General features: G+C 39.9%; 2 protein-coding genes across 3 annotated transcripts in view; one reads left to right on the forward strand and one right to left on the reverse strand.

Moving 5' to 3' along the window:
- Positions 1–461: 461 nt before the first annotated feature.
- The window catches only part of ncf4 (neutrophil cytosolic factor 4), a 32,591-nt gene continuing 9,484 nt past the window's right edge, over positions 462–23,568 (reverse strand). Inside the window, exons 4-10 of the mRNA XM_039805684.1 lie at positions 22,206–22,276; positions 21,306–21,433; positions 17,478–17,526; positions 9,433–9,531; positions 5,899–6,050; positions 4,922–4,987; positions 462–943 (exon numbers count right to left, since the gene is read on the reverse strand). Of these exons, the coding sequence (XP_039661618.1) occupies positions 736–943; positions 4,922–4,987; positions 5,899–6,050; positions 9,433–9,531; positions 17,478–17,526; positions 21,306–21,433; positions 22,206–22,276 (773 nt within the window). The 3' untranslated portion in view covers positions 462–735. The remainder of the gene's footprint in view (positions 944–4,921; positions 4,988–5,898; positions 6,051–9,432; positions 9,532–17,477; positions 17,527–21,305; positions 21,434–22,205; positions 22,277–23,568) is intronic.
- pvalb7 (parvalbumin 7) overlaps positions 9,584–23,568 on the forward strand; it is a 38,291-nt gene continuing 24,306 nt past the window's right edge. The window contains exon 1 of one of the 2 annotated variants that reach the window (XM_039805696.1): positions 9,584–9,682. The gene's annotated coding sequence lies outside the window, so the exon portion shown is untranslated. The remainder of the gene's footprint in view (positions 9,683–23,568) is intronic. The other variant, XM_039805704.1, reaches the window with a different exon arrangement.

Genomic DNA, 23,568 nt, shown 5'->3' on the forward strand with positions numbered 1-23,568 from the left:
ATTTCCTAAGGCAAGTATGAATGAAATGCAGACACATTAAAAAAATGTGAATGCAGGTTGTGCTTTTTGATACATGCAATTAAACGTACAATATGTAATTTTCTGCTGCTAGGTGTCTCTCAACCAAAACAATGGATTGTAAACATGGACTTTTGATGACGTTGGAAAGTTGTGTGAAATTATGAGAGTTGTAGTATTTATTGTTAAACACCATCACTGGTTAGAATGCATTCAAATTTATTCACGTTACGTTTAGTAACGTTTATTCATGTCATTCTAATAAAATAGCTGCATTTTCCCCAACATAATTACGTTTTTTTATTCGATCTGTATTGGTAGCTGACCAGTTAGCTAGTGAGCCAGCAAGCTAACATTAGCCAGCAACTTACCAGGTAAGGAGCCAATTTTAAGTTAAGATTTTCACCTGTAGCACTGAATTAACAGTAATAAAAAGAGTGAGGTGATTTGTACCTTAACGTTTTATTTGCTCTGAGCTGCGGTTCCCAAGCTTAGACTGCGCATACCCATCGGTGTACTGCTCTGTCTCTCCAGTGTACAGCAACAACTTCCAACAAGAACAAAACTAAAGCATTAAACATGTTATTAAATTAGTTTATTCCTAAGTGAAATGTACCGAACTGAAACAGCAGTGACATTTGTAACTTGTAACTGTGAATGAATAAAAAAGAAAACCCTAATGCTAAAAGACTTCTCTACTTCCCTTTGTTTCGACTCTCAGGCCTCAACATTGTAGACAGAAAGGTCAGAGGCCATGGTCACATGCAGTTCCCACGGAAACTGATTGACAGGTCTGTTGACTTTTCCCTGCTGATCGCGGCTCTGCCTGATCATCAACTGGACGTCGTCGTCGTCGAGGATACGGATGAGGTCGCCCTCGTGGTCGCGGTAGTTGATGGCGATGTCGTCCACCTGGAAGACGTTCCTGAAAAGAGAGACACGGACAGGGAGATAATGACTACAGGTGTTTTTAGATATTTTAAAGGGTAATTTGGTTTATTTTAACCTGGACTCCTGGACTTTTGCTATGTTTTGTGTCTAAGTGACTGATAGGAACAACAATCTTTGAATTTGGTCCAGTATTAAGCGTGAACGCTGTAACAGACAGCAACAAACCGGGCTGCAACGTAACCCTATGGGGCAAATGTGTTCGTCAATGTGGTCCACTAAAAGTGCTTTATTTGTACACTGACAGGCTCAGATTATTATTCTAAGTGTCTGACAACATTAAGGAAAGGATCCCTACAGAGATAGGCCTTATTAAAACCTCTTTAAGACCTTTCTGTTTAACCAGAAACAGCTCTGAGGTTGCTAGTGCTAAACTAAAAAAGACAATACTTTTAGCGTGTAAACTGATATTTTAACCAAAACTATAGTTGTTATGGTTGGAAAAGTGGAAAGACGACCCAAAACGGCTTTTCATAGTTTTATTTAGTTTTTCTCGACTTTGAATGAAGTGTATTTTACGATGCTAAAATTATGGTTTGTTTACATGGAGTCTGGTGGGTTTAGCGAACGCAATATCACCAATGTTTTTACGTAAAAAAAAAAAAAAGGATCTTACTCCTTAACAGAAAGGTTGACCTCCTTAGAAATCCTTTCCATAACGTTGTCAGACACTTAGAATATTAATGAGTCAGTGGTAAAACATGCACTTTTGTGAATGTAAATACAAGCTGCACAATTGCCCCGTTAACTTACATTGTAGCTTGTTTAGCCGCTGCCGACTGCAGCGATCTTGCTTAAAACTGGACCAATGTCAAAGATTGTTGTTCCCATCAGTCACTTAGACACAAAAAACATAGGAAAATAAGGTCCAGGTTGAAAAAAAACGGTAGTTACCCTTAAAGCCTAGACATCCTTTTTCACAAGTTTTCCTTTTTACTTTTATTCATTTGAGTTTAATACATCAGAGCCGCCAGACTCAAGTTTAAACCTAAACAACACCAAGATTGAAGAATTCCCAAAATATCTCCAAAAAGGAAATAAAAGGAGGTCAAAGTTGTTTTGTGTGACGCTCATGCAACTTCAATAAACAACCATGACATTTTGTAATCAACAATCATTATGTGGTGTAAATACATTATAACTCCTTTTTCTTTAGCTTTTTGTTGTGCAAGATAAAGCATGAGAGAGCAATTGAAATCTAGCTTTCGACATGTTGAAATATATTTCCAAACAAAAATGTAAAGAAATAAAGATGAAAGACAAACAGCAACAACCTCACTGTATTTTTTTTAAATGCACATTTGAAAATGGTACAGCTGCAATATCAGTTGTTTATGGAAACGGCACTTAAATAACTTAATGTACCAACTTTTAACATACAGTATTTGTGATTCAGAAGCTTATTCAGTTCTCTATGGACGATAAAAGATAGAAGACCCAGGGCATAAAAAGAGGTGGAGGTGTGTATTATTATTATTATTATTATAGTTTTTTTTTTTAATATTCTTATTTTATTTATAGGATTTTATTATTAAAAGCAATAAAGACATTTAACGAAGACATAACAAGAAAACCCTGCACCATTCTTTCAGTGAAGGAAATGACTGCCCCCACATGGCTTTTGTTGATATGTTACAGTTTAATTAAAATGTTGCTGCGGGAATAATCATTAAGAAAACATGGGCTGGACCAAAGGAATTGGGTAATAAGTGCAGATATGAAGTTACCACCTTCTCTATATTCACTTTTCTTTGCATGGGCAGAGAGTAATGTTTGTGTCCAGGAATGAATAAGACAGAGACAGAGACAGAGAGAGAGAGAGAGACATAGAAAAGACAGAAATAGAGAGAGACAGTCACAGTTTATGAAGTTTTGAGTTAATGGAATTCCTAGAGGCACAACATGATGGAGTGTTATGTCTGATGAAGGACATGCAAAGACATATTCAAAGTCGCTTCCTGCCAACAGCGCTGAAAGTAAAAGTGTTTTTTTTCCTCATTAGAGGACATATATTTCCAATCTAAATCTTGTAGAGATTTGTAACACATAAAGCTATCTTACTTTAGCGGTAGCATGGTCACAGTGTATACGATTACACCATATACACACTCAAATGCTAGTTTAGTGTTGGTGGTGAGGGCAGTATAGTAGCAGCATTGCTGGAGTCTCTCTCTGGTTGTATCCGCTGATACAACACTGCTAGTGTGAGTGTAATTAAACGCGTTAAAAGTGTGGATGATAACCTTGCACACTCAAAATCACACAAGGTACAAATGTATCTTTTTACCATCTTTTCTCATTGTCTGCCTGTTAACTCCTTTTGTTCATTGAATCGTGATTTTTTTTCTGTCCTAGTGCTGCCCCATCTCTCTTTTTATTTTACTATCACCATGTTGTGCATTTATGGGTATGTCTACGGAATTGATGTGTATATTTATGTATGGTTTGTATGTGCTTTTTTTCCTGTCAAAGTACTTTGTAATCCGTTTGTTTTTAAAAAGGCGCTATACAAATAAAGTTATTATTATTATTATTATTATTATTATTATTATTATTATTATTATTATTATTATTAATGTGATGTAACATCTTATTCACTGGTTTGATTCCATTTTAGACTCATTTACACTTGAGGCAAGGCATTAGATTTCAAGTTATTTCATTATCCAATAGTTAAGCAACATTTCAGTTGGTACACTATTTCACTATTTCTTTGGTTCTTCCTCTTTCTTGTTTAACAAAATCCTCCCTCTTCTCTTTTCCTACTCACTATCTCCTCATACCTCCACCACCACCACCAACCTCTCCTCCCCCGCTCTCTTCACTCCCCACCCCCCTCCCTTTATCAGTGCTAAGGCATATTAAAACTCAAGACCAGGGTCTCATCCATCTTTCTCCAGGGCACAATAGGCCTGAACACAGAAAAACACTAATGAGCAGATAAGCGGAAGAAATGAACTGATTATGAATGGGGAGGGCTAATCATTGTAGCGCTCACCTTTCCAAATTACCAGATAATGAGAGATAGAGGGAGAGGGAGAATGAAAGAGAACAAGACAGAGAAGAACAGATATGATCTTGTAATAAGCATATGCATCCTGTGATGGAAGTGCTGTGGAAGGTGGGGGGGGAGCAGTCGGAGGTCCTGCAGGAACTAATTTGACGAGCGATGGGCGACTGGCAATTTGCAGGTTTGCATTGCAGAACAGTTAAATGTGATGCCCCTCAGGCACCGGCCGGGGAATTAATGGACTTTTACTCATTCTTCTTTGTTCTGGGATTAACAGACAGAATATACTGAGGAAGTTAAAATGCCGAAAGTGTGGTCACACATGTCACGTTGGTTTATCGATATGGGAATCTGCCCTGCTACGCAAAGATGAAAGAACAAAACAGGATAATTTGGGATTTAAATCACCATCATTTCAAGTCTAATTTATTAAAATGGCCTCAATAAAACACGTTGAGCACTTCACACGTGCTTTACAAAGTTGAGGTGAAAGATTACAAGTCAACAACAAGTACTTTTTCACTGATGTAATGCTAGTAGGAAAGCAGTGGCAGAACTGGGAAAAGGCTTGCATAATGCGATTATGATGTGAAATCTTTTGGAGCTTTCATGCAAAAAGTAGTGCAATTGTCGCATGCGTCGCTGCATCTACTTTAAGCTTCAATCAAATAGTTTTATGTTCCATTATCACACGGAAGGTGCTGTGATTCACTCACAGGTGCGAGGTGGCATACAATCATTTCCCCCTCCACAGCTAAACAACAGTCGGCTCTTAACACCCACAAAATTGATCCTCCTATTTCTCTCAAAACCACACAGGTGTAAATGAAATTAAAAGATGACATAAAACACAGACTTCACACAAATCTTTGGTTTCTACCTATGAAAAATGGCCCCAGTGACAGCGAGTTACAGAAATGTCTATAGAACGTGGTATTCACCCACCTCATACGAGACAGTAGGTCCTTGTACGTCGGCTGGATAGTGAGGTCCTCCTGTACACACACATCTCTGGAAGAAGGAATACAACATTTAGACCGGCCTGAAACATTCACTCCTGAAGGTGGAACCAGATATTGTAGCCGATCCCTGTCGCCCCGGACACAAACTGAACTCCTCCCCTCTGGCAGGATGCTGCGGACCAAAAACCTTACTTACACTTCACCCCCCCCCATCCATAGTCTCTACACTTGCACTAACTTTCATCCTGGACTTTACATCTGCCCATTGCATATACTATTTATTCTTTGCAAACCCATCCAGCCTTTTTTCTTATGCAACAGTTACTTTGTGTATGTATGTATGTATGTATGTATGTATGTATGTATGTATGTATGTATGTATGTATGTATGTATGTATGTATATATATATATATATATATATATATATATATATATATATATATATATATATATTTATACACACACACACTTCTGTATTTCTTCTTATTTCGTATTAATGTATAATATGTTTGTTTATGTATGCACCTTTCACCAAGGCAAATTCCACATAAGTATACTTATTATGGCAATAAAACAACCAATCAGAGTTGCGTAAAGTGCGAAGGTGCCACAAGTTAGTCAGTCATCGTCCCGCCCATATAATATAAGTCTAGTCTAGAAATCCATCTGCCAGAGCAAATTAAACATGAGCTTGCAGATCTGTCTGGTTCCCAGGCTAAAAAAAAGAAGCACTCCAACTGTTCCAGATTTCTGCGAGCTACAATCTCAACTTTTAGAGGGCTTTTAGCGCACAGTAGATCACATCCAACCTGAAGTCTGGGGTGCTGCGCGTGCTCTAGCTACCCTTCACTTAATTTCCCCCACAATCTGTGCTTTTAGTACTCATGACATCCACACAGTGGAAGGTTTTGACGACTTTGAAAGTCGTGAAGCGTGAACTACAGTAGGCATAAACAGACCTGGTGTTGACTCCAGAGGGGGTGAGCATGAGGCAGCGCAGACAGCTGTAGGTGGGGCCTCCACCCTCACCTTCGGAGTCACTCTCTGGGAGGGGCTTAATGATCTTCACAAAGGATAGTGGGAAAATACCTGTTTGATTGTTCACGGTGCCCTGAGTAGAAGACAGAAGGGCAGAAGACAGCAGGGAAAGGATGAGAAGATACGGATAAAGAGGTGATGAGAAATGCAAATGAGTAGAGACCCGGAGGATGGAGTGATAAGGGACCGATGATGAGATGGGTTGAAGATCTAAAAGGAGAGAAACACAATAAAGCAGCAGGGACGTGCATCTAGAGAGAAGTTTCCCAGAATAATTAGCTTGTTCATAATATGCTGATGTTCGAGCACTCAAAACCATGCAGCCTTTTTACAAGACCCCTGGCGTCTGAGTGTGTCTGCATAAACACACACACAGCAGCATTAGGCAACAGTTTTATGTAAAAGAAAAAAAAAAAATAATCCGTGTGATCAGGCAACAGTAAACGATATTAAATAATAAGAATTAAGAATCTTCACTGAAATGTAGATAGACGTAGACATGGCATAGTTTCTCATTTTTACAGTTATCAGTTAGGTTGTAGGTTGGTTGATCATTTTAATAAGGTCTTAGTTTAAAATGATACCATCAAGTCTTGTTTTTTTTGCCCCCTCTTGCCCTGCCCCTGAGCTTTACAGAAGCTGCTCATGAAATAGAAAGTATTTATTTATTTTTTTTCATTTTCTCTGGGAACCCTGAAAAGGTCCAGGTTTCTCTCCACTGGTGTGTTTGAAACATTCACCTTGATGCACCACGTTGGATTCTTCACATTTTCCACCCACAGCCGTTTTGTCCACTGACTAAATCAAAAGGCACGCCGTCACCTTAAAAGTTCTTAGCGTTGCATGAACCTTAACCACGCCAAAAAACAAAACACTTACTAGTAGCATGGATGCAAAGTTGCCAACAAGAGAAGAACAAGATAGTGTTTTCGTAGTGTTATATAAGAATTAATACATTATCAGTGTTTTCAGTTACAATTTTTGGATCTCTTTTAGAAAGCCAGAGGCAAGATAAGTGCACCGTCCTCCTCCTCCTTCCATGTTGATTCTCTCTCTCTCTCTCTCTCTCTCTCTCTCTCTCTGCTTCCACCTCCTCCATCTCTCTCCCTCTCCCACTCACCCACTCCCTGGCTTCTCTCTCACACTCTATCTCAACACCTTACACATCTCTACCAAACACATTTCCTGACCTTTCTTTAACTATTTGCCAGCACCAGTGTTCCAGTGTTGCATTTTCATGTTGAGCAGCTAATTAAAATGCCCCACATCCCATTTTTGGACGGCGTGCAGTGTGTAATCAGGACACTTTGTTCATTGAGTAATTGTTCCTCTGAAGGAAACTGGAGCATGGCGCCTCCAGTCACATCTGTGGAGATACTTTGTGGTCAGTGTACTCAGCTGCTGCTGCCATGTGGGGATGACATGAGTTCTAATGTTTCTTATATTATATTCTGTAATTAACTTGTTCACTGCTGCAACTTGTGTAGGGACTCTTTTGTTTAATTGCTTCCAACATTTTCCAAGGTGTCACAGATGTGCTCATTAAAAAAAAAAACGAAACAAACATGATCATAAAATAAAGCAAAATGGAAATGTACACTCCATGGCCAAAACGTTATGGACACCCAAACAAATTATGTGGATACCTCACTGCCAGAGCCATATGAGATTTATTTTAAATATGTCATTTCAAAACCACTGACATCTTCTCTATTCATCTGCTGCTCAGCCTCCTCTCTTCTGGAAAGGCTTTGTACAAGAATTGGGGACCTGGCTGCAGGGATTTGCTCACATTTAAGCCTGATTTATGGTTCTGCGGAGGCTCCACGCAGAGCTTTTGCCGTAGCCTACGTGAGTGGCCTGAAGTTTATACATGTGTGTTGGTGTGTGCGCGTCAATCTCTTTAAGAGAATAGCGGGGCCGGCGTGTGTGTGTGTGTGTGCGTGGGGAGTGTGCGGTAGAGCGAGTGAGAGAGTGAGGAGGATTAGCTTCGGAGAGAGTAGCGACTCTAGAGGCATAGTGGGAGAAACAAAGTGTCTCCCCTGTGCTTTCTGACCACGGTGGGATATATGTAACAGGAAAAGTTAACCCTCTCCTTGATTCCATGTTGTTTATGGAGAAGGAGAACCAGGAAATGAGTCGGGGGGAAATGCAACGAGAGCATTAGTGAGGTCGGGCACTGATGGTGAATGATCAGGACTGGCTCACAAGTGATGTTCCAGTTTTTCCCCATAGGAGCTGGATAGGGGCTACATTTTACTTGATTTTCTATATCAAGTGTTTTTAGCTCCAGTAGAAGAAGAACTAATCTCCGTTTAATCTAACACGCCCAAACCGCATATCTCATCAGCATTCTCTTATACTGGGCATGCGCGAGACCAGGGTAAACAGGAGGCAGCATGTATACTCCGCCCTGCTGTAGTAGTTGCCATTTTGGTAAAATAAAAAAAAAAACTGGGCGAAAAGGGAGGAGGAAAAACGAAAGAAACAAACAAGCGGGGGGAGCTGGGGGCGGGGTGTGTGTTTCGTTTTCAACACAACCCTGCAGATTCCGAACCAAAACGGGGTCAGAAGTGTTTTCAAATTCCTCCGGTTTAGGGGCTCTGAAACGCCAGAGCAGTGTGAACGCGAGGTGCAAATGTAGCAAAAGATATTCGTTTTTAAAACCAAAACGTAGCAATGTAAATGTAGCCTGGGTGGAGGTCAGGTCTCTGCGTAGACCAGTCACCTTCTTCCACACCACCCTGGGACGATCATGCCTTTATAATGCCATAACCTTTCTATTTGTACTACAGTGGGTGTTGGACACGCTCACACATATGGCCACGTGGACACGAAAACTGTAAATTTGACTTTTGGCCATTTTCTTAAAAAGCTGGAGAGGAGGTGGTAGTGCATCCACTTACTCAGCTAGCAACATCTTCCACTGTTCTCTTTTCTTTTGACTTTTCATTTAGCCTTTATTAATTTATACCCTCACTTTTCATATTTCTGTTTAGCTCCAGCTCGGTCTTTTTCATTTCATTCTTCATCTTTCCTGTTCATCTTTCCTGCTCTTTCCCATTATCTCCCTCTCTCTGTTGTAGAATCTTTACCTCTCTCCTTCCTTCCCTCCCTCCTTCTTTCCTTTCCTATCATTTCTTCATCTCTTGCCCTTGCCTGGTCTCTTCTTCCACCACTCTTCTCTTTCCTCTACTTCCCCATCACCATTAAGATGCTTCCTTCTCTCCTCCTCTTTTCATTTGTTCTCTCTTCTTGGCTTATGTCTCCCTCCCCCCCCTCCACCTCTTCTACTGTATTTCTTTCCCATCCATCTCACCCGTCTTTTAATGCCTTCCATTCTCCCACTCTTTCCCTCCCTCTCTCCTTCTCTACTTTTCTCTCTCCGTCCTTCACTCTCTCACTCTCTTTCTCCCCCCCTCCAACGCTCTCGCTCTTTCTCTCTCTGTTCTTACCTCCAGCCAGTCTGCGTTGACTCGTTGCAGCAGGAAGATCACCTCTCCCTTCTTCAGGTTCAACTCCGCCTTGCCGTTGCCGCGAAAGTCAAATATCGCCTGGGACACACGCACACACACACACACACAGACAAAAAACACACATACAAAGAAGAAACCACACACACACGTCAGTGAGAGGCGAGAGGAACAAGAGAGGAGAGAGACGGACACATTCAACACAAAGAGAAGAGACGGTGAGAGCAGACAGGTAAAACACACTTTTTGCTGAGGGATAATATTGTTTGAGTATTTGTGTATAAGTGAGAGAAAGAGAGACAGCAGACAGACAGAAGAGGGATAAGAGATGCTTCTTTTTTTATTTTTTCAGTTTGAAAAAGTTAAGATTTTTTTGATGAGAGAGAATTGACGCACAAAAGGAGTGAAGTTTGGAGTGAGTGTTCGCGCGTGTGTGTTATTGAGAGAGAGAGAGTGAAGGGATGCAAGAGAAAACACGGATGAATGTATCCTCTTGAAGAAGTAAATGTTTGTGAGGAAGAGATAACTGATAAGAAAAAGAGGCAAACCTGTGAGATGTGTACGTGTGAGTGAGAGAGAGTCAAAGAAAGGAAGAAAATGAGAAAGAAGGAATGCTACAGAATGATCATTTCATGTGTTCAGTTATGCAGCTGTTCTGTGTGTTTGCGTGGAGCAGATTTGCATGTAATATATTTAATGGTATTGGTGAATCTATTTTAAGTGTTTGAAAGCGTGTGTTAATGCTGCAACTAATGATTATTTCCATTATCAACACATATGTATATTATTATACGAAAGTTTGAAAAATAGTGTATAATGCCGATCCCTGTTACCCAGGGAGACGTCTTCAAATGTCTTGTTTTGCTCTATCAACAGTCTAAAACCCAAATATGACTAATTTCACAATGATCTAAAACGGAGATGCAGCAAATCCTCACATGTGAGAAGCCGTAACCGATTAGCACATTTGTTTGATTAATGACTTAAGTGATTAACCAATGACTAATCAATTAAGTGACTAACAATTTCAGCACTACATTCATGTATGCAGTGCTTTCGTGAGCATATACAGAATATACTGGACTTGCTAGTAATAACTTTAGTGTTTAGGGTGCCCCTGTGTGTGTGTGTGTGTGTGTGTGTGTGTGTGTGTGTGTGAGTGAGTGTACTGTATGTCTGTGGGAGGTGAAGTAAAAAGCATGTTTGCAAAGTGGTAGCTGAGGAGATGCCACGCTACAATGCAAGGGTGTGTGTGTGTGTGTGTGTGTGTGTGTGTGTGTGTGTGTGTGTGTGTGTGTGTGTGTGTGTGTATGCGTGTGTGCGTGATGTCGACTGTGCTGGTTAGCATCAGTGCATCTGGAATAAAAGCCTGCCCGAGTTGAATTTGCATTTAAAGTAGATCTCAGTAGTCATTACCGATGCTTTAAACCAGTTCCTGTCCTTTTGCAAAGAGACTCCTCGAACAGACACATGATAAAGTACGACAATTACACACACACCAACACACACACACACACAAGTTTTTACAAATGCACCAACACACTAAAGCAACAATAATCTCTTCATTCTAATAGCACTTGTACTGTGCACACTTTTCCACGCACACCACACACACACACACACACACACACGTTTGAATTACAACCACAGTAGGAGAGGAATCACTAGAGGACAGTCAAACTAAAAAAAGAGAGAGTTGAAGAATCAGGAGAGGTACAGCGAGACCAAAAAAGAACGAGGAGCGGTTAAAGCAGTGGGAGGTAGGTGAAGAAGAGGAGGAGGACGAGGAGGATAAGAAAAGTTAAAGTTAAAGAGAGGTGCAGGGCTGCGGAGGGCTGATAGAACGCTGCAGTTTTCATGTGGTTGTTTCATAGCGAGTGACTGTGTGGTAATCCTCACAGCAGCCTGGGTGAGTGGGTGAGTGAGGCAGTGTAATGTCAGGAGTGTTTTAGAGTCATTTAGCTCATTACATGCTTTTGAAGTTCATGTTCAACTCTATGTACGTGTCTGTGTGCGAATGAATGACTGCATGTGCAAGTGTGTGTGTGAGTGTACCTGTATGTGTGTGTGTGTCCACAGAAAATGAGACAGGGGCTGGTGGTAGATTATAATGAAGCTGGGGAGTGAGGGAGCTGGCTGGATTAACAATCCTTTGAGATTATCCTGACCCCGAGGAGACACACACACACACGCACACACGAATTTGGGGCTGCTATTTTTAATGCTTTATTCCAGACGCTGTTTTATTATAATGCTGACCTGCCGCTGGCAGTAATTTATAGATGATGTGAAAATGTGTTGGAGGCGATAAGCTACTATCTCCAACACAAACACCAAATATGATGTGACAAAGCAATTCCCCCTCTCTCTATGCCGCCTTTCATCCCTCGCTTTCATTGTTCCACCTCTTCATCCTTTTACTTTGACCTGTTGTTGCTGTCACTTTGTCTCTATTTCAGTCCGTTTCTTTGATATCATTTGTTTTTTGTCCCCCCGTCTCTGTCTTCCTCTGTGTCTCTACCAACAGTTTAGCCAACTAATCCATGTAGTCAACTTGATGAGTGAAGCATAACAACTCAGTGCTGAGCACCATATGATAGTTGACTACAGTAGTTGAGTGTACGCCATTTAAACAGATGCATAAAATGTGGCAATTGTGCATCCAGTTTTTTTTTTTTATTAAATACTAGTTTTTGGCATCCGGCTAGCAAAAAACAACAACTTTGAGATAAGCAAAATGTTAAAAAGGGTGGAAAGGGTGAACAAATCAAAACCAGGAATTCTGTTAACTGTGACACATTCAACAATTATTCACACTGCAAAACAACTTACAATTTGCTTAGTGTTTTAAATTGTTAATGTTTTTCATGGCAGTCAAAGAAACATGCAGATTTAAGAGTTGTAAATTATGTAAGTCGACTATTACTATCTGTACAGCTGCTTCGTATTGCTTCATCTAATAGATATCAAAGGTGTAGTTAGCCCCATTCTAACAGGTGCAACAAGGCTAACAGTAGAGTCAGGGAAATGTTGGTTTTGCATTGCCAGACCTATCTCCAGAGGAGTTGTCAAGTATTTAAACCTTTAAAACATGAAGATGTGGGCAGCAATTTAGAGATATGGTTATTAGGCTATTACAATCTGGCCAGATGTTGAGATCTGTTGCTCCAACCAAAGTGTTTGACAGACAAACAAGCAATGAATTTCTCAGGCAAAGGCACTACCTTCTGAATCAAAGAGGAAAAGCTTGATTCTATGATTCACCATTTTGCAATGTTACTCAACAACCATGTAGGATGAAATATAGCATATTAGAAGCAAAGACACCAGTTTTTCTACACACAGCAGTATAAATAGACCAGAAGGCAATGCAGCCATAGTTTGTGTCCTTACAAATCTGTTTTCTGGTAATGTGTGAAATACAACAGCCTCCACAACTACATATTTGTAATTTGACCAGCCATGCAAAGTGTGTGTGTGTGTATGTATGTATGTATGTATGTATGTATGTATGTATGTATGTATGTATGTATGTATGTATGTATGTATGTATGTATGTATGTATAGATATGTATATATATGTATATATATATATATATATATCTACACACACATGTATATTTGTATACATATATATATACATATATATATACATACATACATATATATATATATATATATATATATATATATATATGTATATATATATATATGTATATGTATTATATGTATATATATATATATATGTATATATATATGTATATGTATATATATGTATATATATATATATATATATATATATATATAATATATATATATATATATATATAGTATACACACACATACACACACACACACACACACACACACACACACACACACACATACACAGGTACACTGACCCCAGGAGGACCACCCAGACCGTACCAGTCAGAAAGGGAGTCGATGATGAGAATTGCTACAGTGATATTTTTATTTTTTTTAAGTAGATGGCCCACTTCCTAGAAGGCCTGGGGTGAAAGATCACAGGAGGATATGCATGTATGCAGATAAGAATGAGCACAGGTTAGTGTGTGTGTGTGTGTGTGTGTGTGTGTGTGTGTGTGTGTGTGTGTGTGTGTGTGTGTGTTTTTTTTGTTGTGTGTGTGTGTGTAGGTAACTTCTGCTCAACTTTCACAGAGAAACTGCAGCATGCATTTCGGCATTAGCAAATCCCATGTGCTCCCAAATATTGAATCGATCTATTTTCAAAACCTGGAAGTAGAAGAAAGAAGCTGACGGACACAAAGCCCTAAACAGCTAATCAATGGACATCATTTTTTAGCAATAAATTTTTTTTTTTGGTGACCAGAGGAAGGTTGTTATCAGAAACTATGAATGATCCTTCCTGCTGCTGCTTGATACAAGGATAATGGGAGAGGTGAGAGTGCACCAAACAGATAAAGCGATGTGAGACTAAAACAGTGACCTACAACAAGCCAAAAAGCTCAGTAGAGCTGCAGAATATAGGTGTAATTCTCTGAGGTTCCATCCCTGTGACTCACCAGAAGCCCACACACAAAGACCCAATTAACCCAGATTATCCATATGACTATATTACAATGAAAACACAGCAAAATATATATACAGCAGTAAATAGGCCATTACACAGACAGCCAGTTATAATACACGAAAGGAAATATGGTTGATCTTGTTGGAAGTGAATGCCCCACCACAAGGAAATTGCCTTGCCTTGGGGAAGAAAGCACCAGTCCTAATATGAAAGGAATAATGAGAGCATGGAATGAAGTGTTAGGCACCAGTTTCTGTGACAAATGCCCTATCGTTCTTTCATAGACTCAGACCAACTATTGATTATTTAATTGTTTTGGATTAAGTCCACCTCCCAAGACTGACAAAAGAAACAGACGGCCGGACACACAAACACACAGAGGAGCACTCATTTTGCTCAGAGAGAAAGAGTGAGAGAAAAAATTAAAGCTGGGTGTTTTTTTGAGTAGAGTATACATGTTTTAATTAATGTGTGGGAGAGAAAAGAGAGAGAGAGAGAGAGAGAGAGAGAGAGAGAGAGAGAGAGAGAAAAATGGAGTTTTTGCTCTTAGTTTGGCAATAAAACAATGTGTGTGTGTGTGTGTGTGTGTGTGTGTGTGTGTGTGTGTGTGTGTGTGTGTGTGTGTGTGTGTGTGTGTGTGTGTGTGTGTGTGTGAGAAAAAGACCTTTTTCTGTGTGGTGCAAGGTTAGGAAAAGTTAAAAAATATATATACACTTCACCTGTGTAGATACAGCACTTAGAAATTCTAAAACTTTGTGGCTGTATACAGTGTAGACACAGCCACTTACACAGCTGAGCCAAGGTGCATCAAGTGCACAAATCCTCACAGTGCAAGAAAATCTCCAGCTTATCTAGGCACCTCTGTGCATAGCTGATTCTTAAAAATCGTATTTTCCTTAAACAAGTACAAAAAAATCTGCCACCACAGAGTGGGCTGCAACTAATGATTATTTTCATTATCGATTTATCTGCTGATTATTTTCTCGATTAATTAATCGATTAATCGTTTGGATTACAAAACATCAGGCAGCAGTGAAAAATGTCCATCTCAGTTTCCAAGGTCCAAAGTAATGGCTGCCATCCATCAGTCTGACTGTACTATTACTCCTACACAAACAGCATCACACACACAGTTACTGTAGAGCTCTATTGGCTCATTTTTAAAATAGTCCGTGATGGTTTTAATTATTATTAATGTGCATGTATGTGTGCTCTTGTACTTCTATCTTTGTTGGAACCCATTTAAATTTTGAGGACATGTTTCGCCGCTGCTCCTCATTTCTTCAAAGGGCTGCTTGAAGGTTTAGACTTTGTTTGGGGTTTAAGTTTGGAGTCACAGTCACGCTAAGGTCAGATTAAAAGGTCCTTGCACACTAAGTCCAAAATGTATGTGTGGAATTTTCAGACGTTAAAATGCCCATATTATGAAAAAAAAACTGGGATTTGGGGTGTTATTTTCTGTCTCTGGTGCTTCCACAAACATACAAACTTTGAAAAAAATCCATCCATGCTGTTTTGTGTGAGACACGGTTTCTGAATGTGTCCTGCCTTCAGTCTCCGGGTGAGCTGGTCAAAATCGGCACGGCTTTCTACGTCACAAGCCGAAACGAGCTAGCTAACCGCAACCGTTAGCATGCTAGCGTTAGGATGCTAATGCTAGCATGCTACCTCGTTCTCAATAGCAAAGCATTGCTACAACACACACCAAGTTCACCATAATCTATAAAAGAACTACTTACATGTGTTCATTTAGAAGAAGTCTCCCAGCTAATCCTGCCTTGTAACTGACCGAAGTTGGAGAAACAGCCTTTCTTTTACTGTCTATGGAGCTAGCTGACATGCTCTACATCTGAGCTACTGCGCATGTGCGAGTGCAATCAAAGATAGTACAGAAGAAGAAGAAGAAGAAAAGAGGTCTCACTCTGTAGCTAAAACAGAGACCAGGTGAAAAGAGGATCTGCAGCAGTGAGAGAGAGCTGTGCAGTACAACAAAAATATGGTGTTTTTTTAAATTTAAATGTAAATGTAAACCTATTCTGGTACAACCTTAAAATACAATTATGAACCTGAAAATGAGCATAATATGGGCGCTTTAAAAAATTAAAAACGACCTCACGTTGTGTCAATCACATTTACACACTATCTAGAAATGCAGCACAGAAAGACGCTTGCAGAGTGCAACGTATCATTTCATAACTCAGATAGTATGCTGTCAAGATGGTAGGCTAATAATGAGGAGTATGGAAGAGGGGAATATGAGAACGCAGACAGAAAAAGAAGAGCAACAGTGTAGGGATGGAGACAGAGAGCGAGGGCAGCGCAACTCGTGCCAAATGCAAGAAGACACAGGCAGAGAGGACAGGCAGAGAGGTAATGTTACTGCCAGCGGAGAGAAGAGAGGGAGAAGGAGAGAGAAAGAGCGACAGCAGCAGGACATTTTGTATTGTTTTTGCAAAAAAATCTTAACAGATTAATTAATACGTATCGGACTCAGTGTGTAAGGTTTTTGTTCGTGACAAATTTTCAGGAAGACAGATACGAAAAAAAACGCATATGAAAATTTCGGACTCAGTGTGCAAGGACCTTTAGGGTTGGCATTTAGTTGTGATGACTAAAGTTGGGGTTAGCGGTTGGGGAATGCATTGTGTCTGCCCTCAGTAAGGGTCCTCACAAGTATAGTAGTACAAAAGTGTGTGTATAGGTGCTCAAAGGTCAGTCTGGGATTGTGCTGATCGTACAAAAAAAAATAAAAGCAATTTTTTTGCCTCCTTGGAGGATTTAATTGGCAGGTCATTAATACCTTAACCTGCATTCACCAGAACCACATCAACTACACAACCTCACAAAACACACACCTTCTAGATAACAGCCACAGAATATAAACACTGTTTCTATTTCCTCTTTTAACGGCGTTGCCGTATGAGGGCGTGAACGGAATAAAAATGAGAGGATGAGAGCGAGAGACGGATGAGAGACGGTCACAACCTTGGAAAGAGACAGAGGACAAGGAAACCAGGACCAACTTGAGGGTTGTTTGGGGGAGGAGGTCGGGAAGTGAGGGAATAGCGAGGAGGAGATAAAGTGAGGAGGGAGAGGAAGGGCTAATAAGAAAGATAGATAGATGGAAACAGAAATTAAAAAAGGAAGTGAAGCGAGGCGGGAACTATCGATGAGGTCAACGGAGTCACAGGCAAGAGGGAAGAGAAAAACCTGACAAATGAAGTCATCCTTTTTTATTTGTGTGTGTGTGTGTGTGTGTGTGTGTGTGTGTGTGTGTGTGTGTGTGTGTGTGTGTGTGTGTGTGTGTGTGTGTGTGTCCGTTATGAGATGCAGTCACGCCCAGGATCACATGTTATTTCTCTGGGTGAAGCAGTGCATTGTGCGTGGTTGTTTGACTAAAAAGTTGTTACTCTGTGGGTGGCCATGGAGATTGTAACCACAGCAACAACAGCTACAAAAGTGTTACTACACATACCTCAGCCCTGGGGGCGGAGAAGAGTTCCATCTTTGGTTTGACTGTCTTCCTAAAAAGGCAAAGAGGGACAGAGATGAGACGACAGATATAAGTGAAGTGAACGCTGCAGGTGTGTGATCAATAACAGGATGCATTACCTCTGGATGGGAGATCAAAATCTGACCATTCAAAGCCTTTTACCTCTGATTATAGTTCTTGTCAAACCTAATCTGTGTATTCTTAGCCACACTAGCAGCAAGGCTGTAGAGATAGAAATAGAGATAGAGACATTTCGTACAGACATTCATGGTCCACAGAGGATGACTCCTACTTACTCTGATGATCCCCTGACTTTTCCCTCTGGCACCACCATGTTGTTACCATTTTTGCTTCAGAGTGAACTAAAATGTCTCAACAACTGTTCGATGGACAGGCATGTAGTTTGGTGCAGACATTCATGTTTCCCCCACTGAATACATTTAAATAATTTACGCTGATTCCTCTGACTTTTCATCTAGGGCCATCATCACTTTAACATTTCAATAGTTCAATCAATAGTTTGGTTTATGCGTTGAGTGCTAATTAGCAAATGTAAGCATGCAAAACTAAGATGGTGAACACGGTTAAGATTTTAACTGCTAAACATCACCATGTTAGCACCGTCATTGTGAGCATGTTAGCATGCTGATGTTAGCATTTAGCTCAAATCACAACTGTTCCTAGGTCCAGCCTTACAGAGCTGCTAGCCTGGCTGTGGAATGTCTTCTTTAAATACCCAAGAGCAAAAACAAAAACAGCATTATGTGAGCAAAAACACATAATTCTCAAATATTTCATGAAAAGTGCAGTAGTGTCTGAGATACTACATTTAAGTGTAAGAATACTGAACTCTAATCAATGTTATTTTTCTCATGCAAGAACACAAAATGTAAGAAATTGGACCAATGTCATGTCAAATTTTAAAATCAGTTTTTACAGAATATCGAAAATGAAAATGAAGCTAAATATACCGTAGCCAGAAAATACACCCAGTAGTTTAATGGTGCATGGGAACTCTTGCCAAAGTTGTAAAAAAAGTATAGAGTTCACTGTAAAGTTTTGGAACCATGCAACAAAATTAATTTGGAAGAGGAATTGTCACAGTTCCTTTGTAATGGTCTAAAACACATACATATGTCCATATAGATAAAGGCAGGTCAGTTGAAAGAGCAGAAGAAGTTATGAGAGTTTACATTTGCATCATTTCCTGTTGAGATATTCCCCCGTTACCACATCACCTGCTGGTGTAATCTAACAAGGGATATGTGCCAATCAGAAGCCTGAATAGCCGTTATCAATGAGGAAGTACACCATAAAAAAGGTAATATCTCTCTGTGGAGTTTTCCCAAATTTATGCATTCTTTCTCTCTCGCTTTCTCACCAGTTAACTGTATCCGTTTATGATGTGAGGGAGAGATGCAAGGATACGATGGGAGGAATTAAGGATGCACGTAATTGCTAAATGGGACATCATAACTGAGAACAACTTCGTTTTTAATTTGACATAAAAAATGTCATGACATGTTGCACAGACGTATCACCAGTTACTGGGCTAGAAGTTTAAGGTTCTGTACTTTGATCCTGGTTTTACCATGACATTGGAACACGCTGTTCTAGTACTAGATGCTGTGTCACATAGATCCACTTACACACGACAAACTGCTACTTATGAAAAAGGTGCTATATACAAAATTCAGAAGAGCTAATAATATAGCAGCAAACAACTATTTGCTACATAAAGATATAGTGGAGTAATGTCATCCTGAGTATAGAATGAAGTCACCCTCCCTGTGTGTGTGTGTTGTAATCAGAGCTTTTCTGTCCTTTGCTTTCATTCCCTCTCTCTCTCTACGTGTTCATGGCTCACTGGCTAGCTAATCGCCACCACTCCGCAGTGCTGCTCATACGTCGGTCACCGCTGATAACGTGTTCAGGACAAAGTAGATGCTTTTGTAAGCACTAAGCGCACACGTAACCTTGTCTTCTTGCCGTAAATTCTAAACAATTAGTGGGTCCAAGCAAAGTTTCAAAGACACTTATGTCTTTTTTACAGCACTTGATCAATCCTAACGCTAACATTAATCCCCGTTAATGTAAACTGGGTTATTTTAATACTTCAAACATCAGATGCTGCGTACACACACACACAACTTGACTATAGCACTAAAAAAAAAAAAAGGTATATCAGAAGCAGTTTTGCTTCCATTCAGTTTCTTCTGTGTAACTGAATTTTCAGACTAAATTACCTCTGTTAATCTATATACAGAACTAATGGCACTCATGTAGATGGAAAGCTGTTTACTGAAAATTGCATGGATGTCAGTCTGCCAAAGTTTTCTCTTTTGTCTCTTAGCGTCTATTAATAAAAAAATAAATTAAAAAAAAAAAAAAATCACAAAAGGTCGAGTTCTAGAAGAGGAGGCCGACGTTAAATCCAATTATGTTAACAGATGGTTTATGTATTTGGTTATGTGGTGGTTTACTTGTTGAGATGAATACATTTGGCTGTGTTTCTGTCATTTGTGTGCGTTTGTGTCATTTTAGTTTGTCCCCTTTCTTCTTACCTGGGGAAAAAAACGACACTAAAATGTTAACACGCTCAAATTATCAGTTTATTATTAATATCCAACAGTTTAAGCATTTCAAGGTTTATGCTTTTGGAGAAAAGTCTCCCATCCTTTTCCTCCTTTTTGTAAGTTGTTGATCTCACTTATGCGCCACATTAAAACAAGACCTGAACCCCGTCTGCTCCAACTACTTCCATTTTAAACATAATTTACTTCATTCATTTGTATTCATTATTTCAAGGATGAAAAACTGCTCTTAAAAAGCCAAAATGGTACTGGATTGATACTAATTATGGTAACTTTAAAAAAAATAAAAAGAGACACTTTTCCATCTTGGTGACCAAAATGACTGATATTTCAGAGACGGTCCCATTTTACGGGGCTTCAGTTGCTTTTACTGGGAGCCTACAAGATTTCTTATTCACAGAAAACAATTATGCAAATCAATTTAGGGCACAAACCAGCACCTTAAGTACAAACAAATAACCCCCTTCATCATGAATTGCAGGTGCTTCAGTTTTAAACCTGATCCACCAAGGCTGGCACCTTTGCACCCTCAAACACTTTGTATAATTGGAGTTATCTGAAGCTCTGATAAGGAAAAACAATGTTAATAAGGCTCTCAAATGCACTACAGGAGTTTGGGAGAGTTGGTGTTCAGAAGTGTAAGTAAGTTGAGTGGCATCTTATTTGTCATTGTGCACAGTTTAGAGTAGGGCTGGGCAATATATCGATATTATATCGATATTTTGGATATCATAATATCATGATATGACAAGTGTTTTTAAAGGCTGCATTACAGTAAGGTGATGTCCTTTCCTGAACTTATCAGGCTGTTGTAGCTGCCTAAATACACTTAGTCATTGTATCCACATTATTGGTGATACATTATCAAAACTCTCATTGTGTAAATATATTATGAAAGCACCAACACTCAACCCTACAATATCGCCGCAATATCGACATTGATGTATTTGGTCAAAAATATCGGGATATTTGATTTTTTCCCATATCGCCCAGCTCTAGTTTAGAGATTATTTGTCTGAATGCTTAATGGCATATGAATAAATATACACAACGATACAATTCATGTATTTCCCTGCAAATGGATCAGGAGTGAAGTGGAGATAATGTCTTCTTCATATTTAGTCACATCTGGTCGGTCCTCAAGGGGTTCAGCTAGTAGTTTAGCATTACTACCAGTCACTCGGTTTGTACTAGCATTGTGAGCAGTGGGGCTTACACTTTGCGGGTAGGTGGGCGGAGACGCCTGAGGGCTCGTGGTTGTTGCTGGCAGTCCAGGTCCGTCTGGTAGAAAAACATCCTGATAGCCTCGTCGAGCAACAACCATGTTGGCAGACCCAGCAACCTCTGGGAGAGAGGAGAGAGAGGGAGAATGAGGCAAGGGGGACATGTAAAGGGTTTGGATAACATGAAAGGAAAGGGAAGGATGAAGTAAAAAAAAAAAAGGACCTGAAACAAAAGATAATGAGGCAGTGTTTGAGGTGGAAGATGGGGAAGACAGGTGGAGATGGATGAGAGATGGAGGAAATTGGTGTGGATGGTTGGATAGGTCGGGGGAGACAAGAGGGGTCTCAGGGGAGTGGGAGTTAGATGGGAGAGGAGAAAGCAGAAGTAGGGCGGTGGGGAAATTCGAGCAAGGGTGGAAGGAGTGGATGAAGAGAGAGAGGAGATTAAGCGGAAAGATTACAAGTGCAAGGCGAGCGAAGGCGAGAGAGTGTGGCAAAATGAGAACCACGTAGGTTGCGGGAAAAAAAATAAATAAAAAAAAGAGTAAAGCAGAAAAGAGAAGTGAGTGAGTGGGAGAAAGAGAACCTGATCGTGTTTTTAGCGATGGAGCAACACTGAAACATGTCAAAAGTCCCGCAACTACAGTCAGTCAGACGTGATGTGGGCACAGGGCAGAGCAAAGAGAAGAGAGCAGCAACGCCTACATGTTGAGCTCGATCGGCAAACTAGTGCTGACATATCCAAGTCAGTGCTTATCCACCTACAGCATCGCTCAGCCCACTAAGTTGTAGGCTTCTGCACCGCACGCTGCAGAAGATACCAAGCATGCCAACAACTCTTTCCTTTGTACAAAATTAAAGACTGCACCGTGCATGAAATTGAATGCGATTACCTTCATGTACGTGCTGAGTTCAGGGATTCTGCTCTCTGCAATCTCCCTCTTGTTGCCCATGAAGACTTTTCCTAAAGAGAAATATGTTCACAATGAAGGAAAAAAAACGTGCAGGAATAAAATGACCAGGGGTTAGATGTATGATCAAGGCCTACATCATTGCGCACACATACTGTAAACTGGTATTTATGGAAGAAGATGAACCTGTAGAATGTGCAACCCTCACACATACTTCAGCGCAGGCAAACAGATGTTTTACCAAAGCCAGCTCAGTGTGCAAGGGGATATAAAAAAATGAGGTGGTAGACTGAATCTAATGTGCAATATTATTCGTTTAGGCTCTAAGTCAAATTTTAATGACAGCATATGATGTTTGGCATTCTACACACCAAGAAATTTAAAGATACTGTACCCTGCAGAGTTTTTGTCGTATACACCCCTACGCCTACCCCTACCCCTCAAAATAATCTGCTTTGCAAATTCTTTGTGAGAAAGGAAGTGTATCCAGTACATTTGTTAGCCGTTAAAAAAACGCACAATTTTTATAAATGTTTTATTTATTCTGCTTTTGGTGTTTGTTATTGTTCCTGTTTCTGTCCTTTTCAGTTTTTTCCTTTATTGTGAAGCATATGCATTGGAAGCCAAAGCTAGCTAAAATATGGCAGCTATACAGTCTATGGGCAGCACACACAGCCTTTACTCAGCAATAGGAGGTGTGAATGCAGTAGGAGGTGTGAAACAACTTTCATCACAAGCATCTAAATTATGCGTAATTTGATTAATCAATACGCTCTCAATATTTCCATTCATTGGCTGATGTTTTGTGGATTTTTATACCCGAGTCCTGAAGACATTTTTGTTAGTTGTGACAATAAACTTATATTTATTAAGAAACTTAAGACTGATCAAGCTTGATTTCTTGTGTGAAATTTGACAATGATGACTGAGATGCAGTTTTGCTTCCAGTGCGTTTACACGTAGGCCTACATATTGGATGATTTAATGAATATTGAAACTATAAGTGGTATAATTGGTATATTATGCAAAGACCATGTTAGCGCATGTTAGGCCTTTTTGAGAGGACCTCACCAGCGTGATTCAATGAAATTGTACCTTTTGCCATTTCTTTAATTGAGATCCTGTTGGAGCAAACAGTTGATTAAGGGCACGTCTATGACCAGCTATGGCTGACCGTGGGAGCGGATTAAGTCTTGTGCCTCTGCACGCAATTTGATCTTGAGTGAGATGTATAAAACAGAACCATTCATATGGATTTATAAATCTGATGAAGAGAGTATGTATGCATACTTGACCTGTACATCTGGCCCTAAGAGTCAATTCTTTTATAGTTAAATTTCTACAA

Source organism: Perca fluviatilis, chromosome 1 (genome assembly GCF_010015445.1).
Source record: "Perca fluviatilis chromosome 1, GENO_Pfluv_1.0, whole genome shotgun sequence".
Lineage (NCBI taxonomy): Eukaryota > Metazoa > Chordata > Actinopteri > Perciformes > Percidae > Perca > Perca fluviatilis.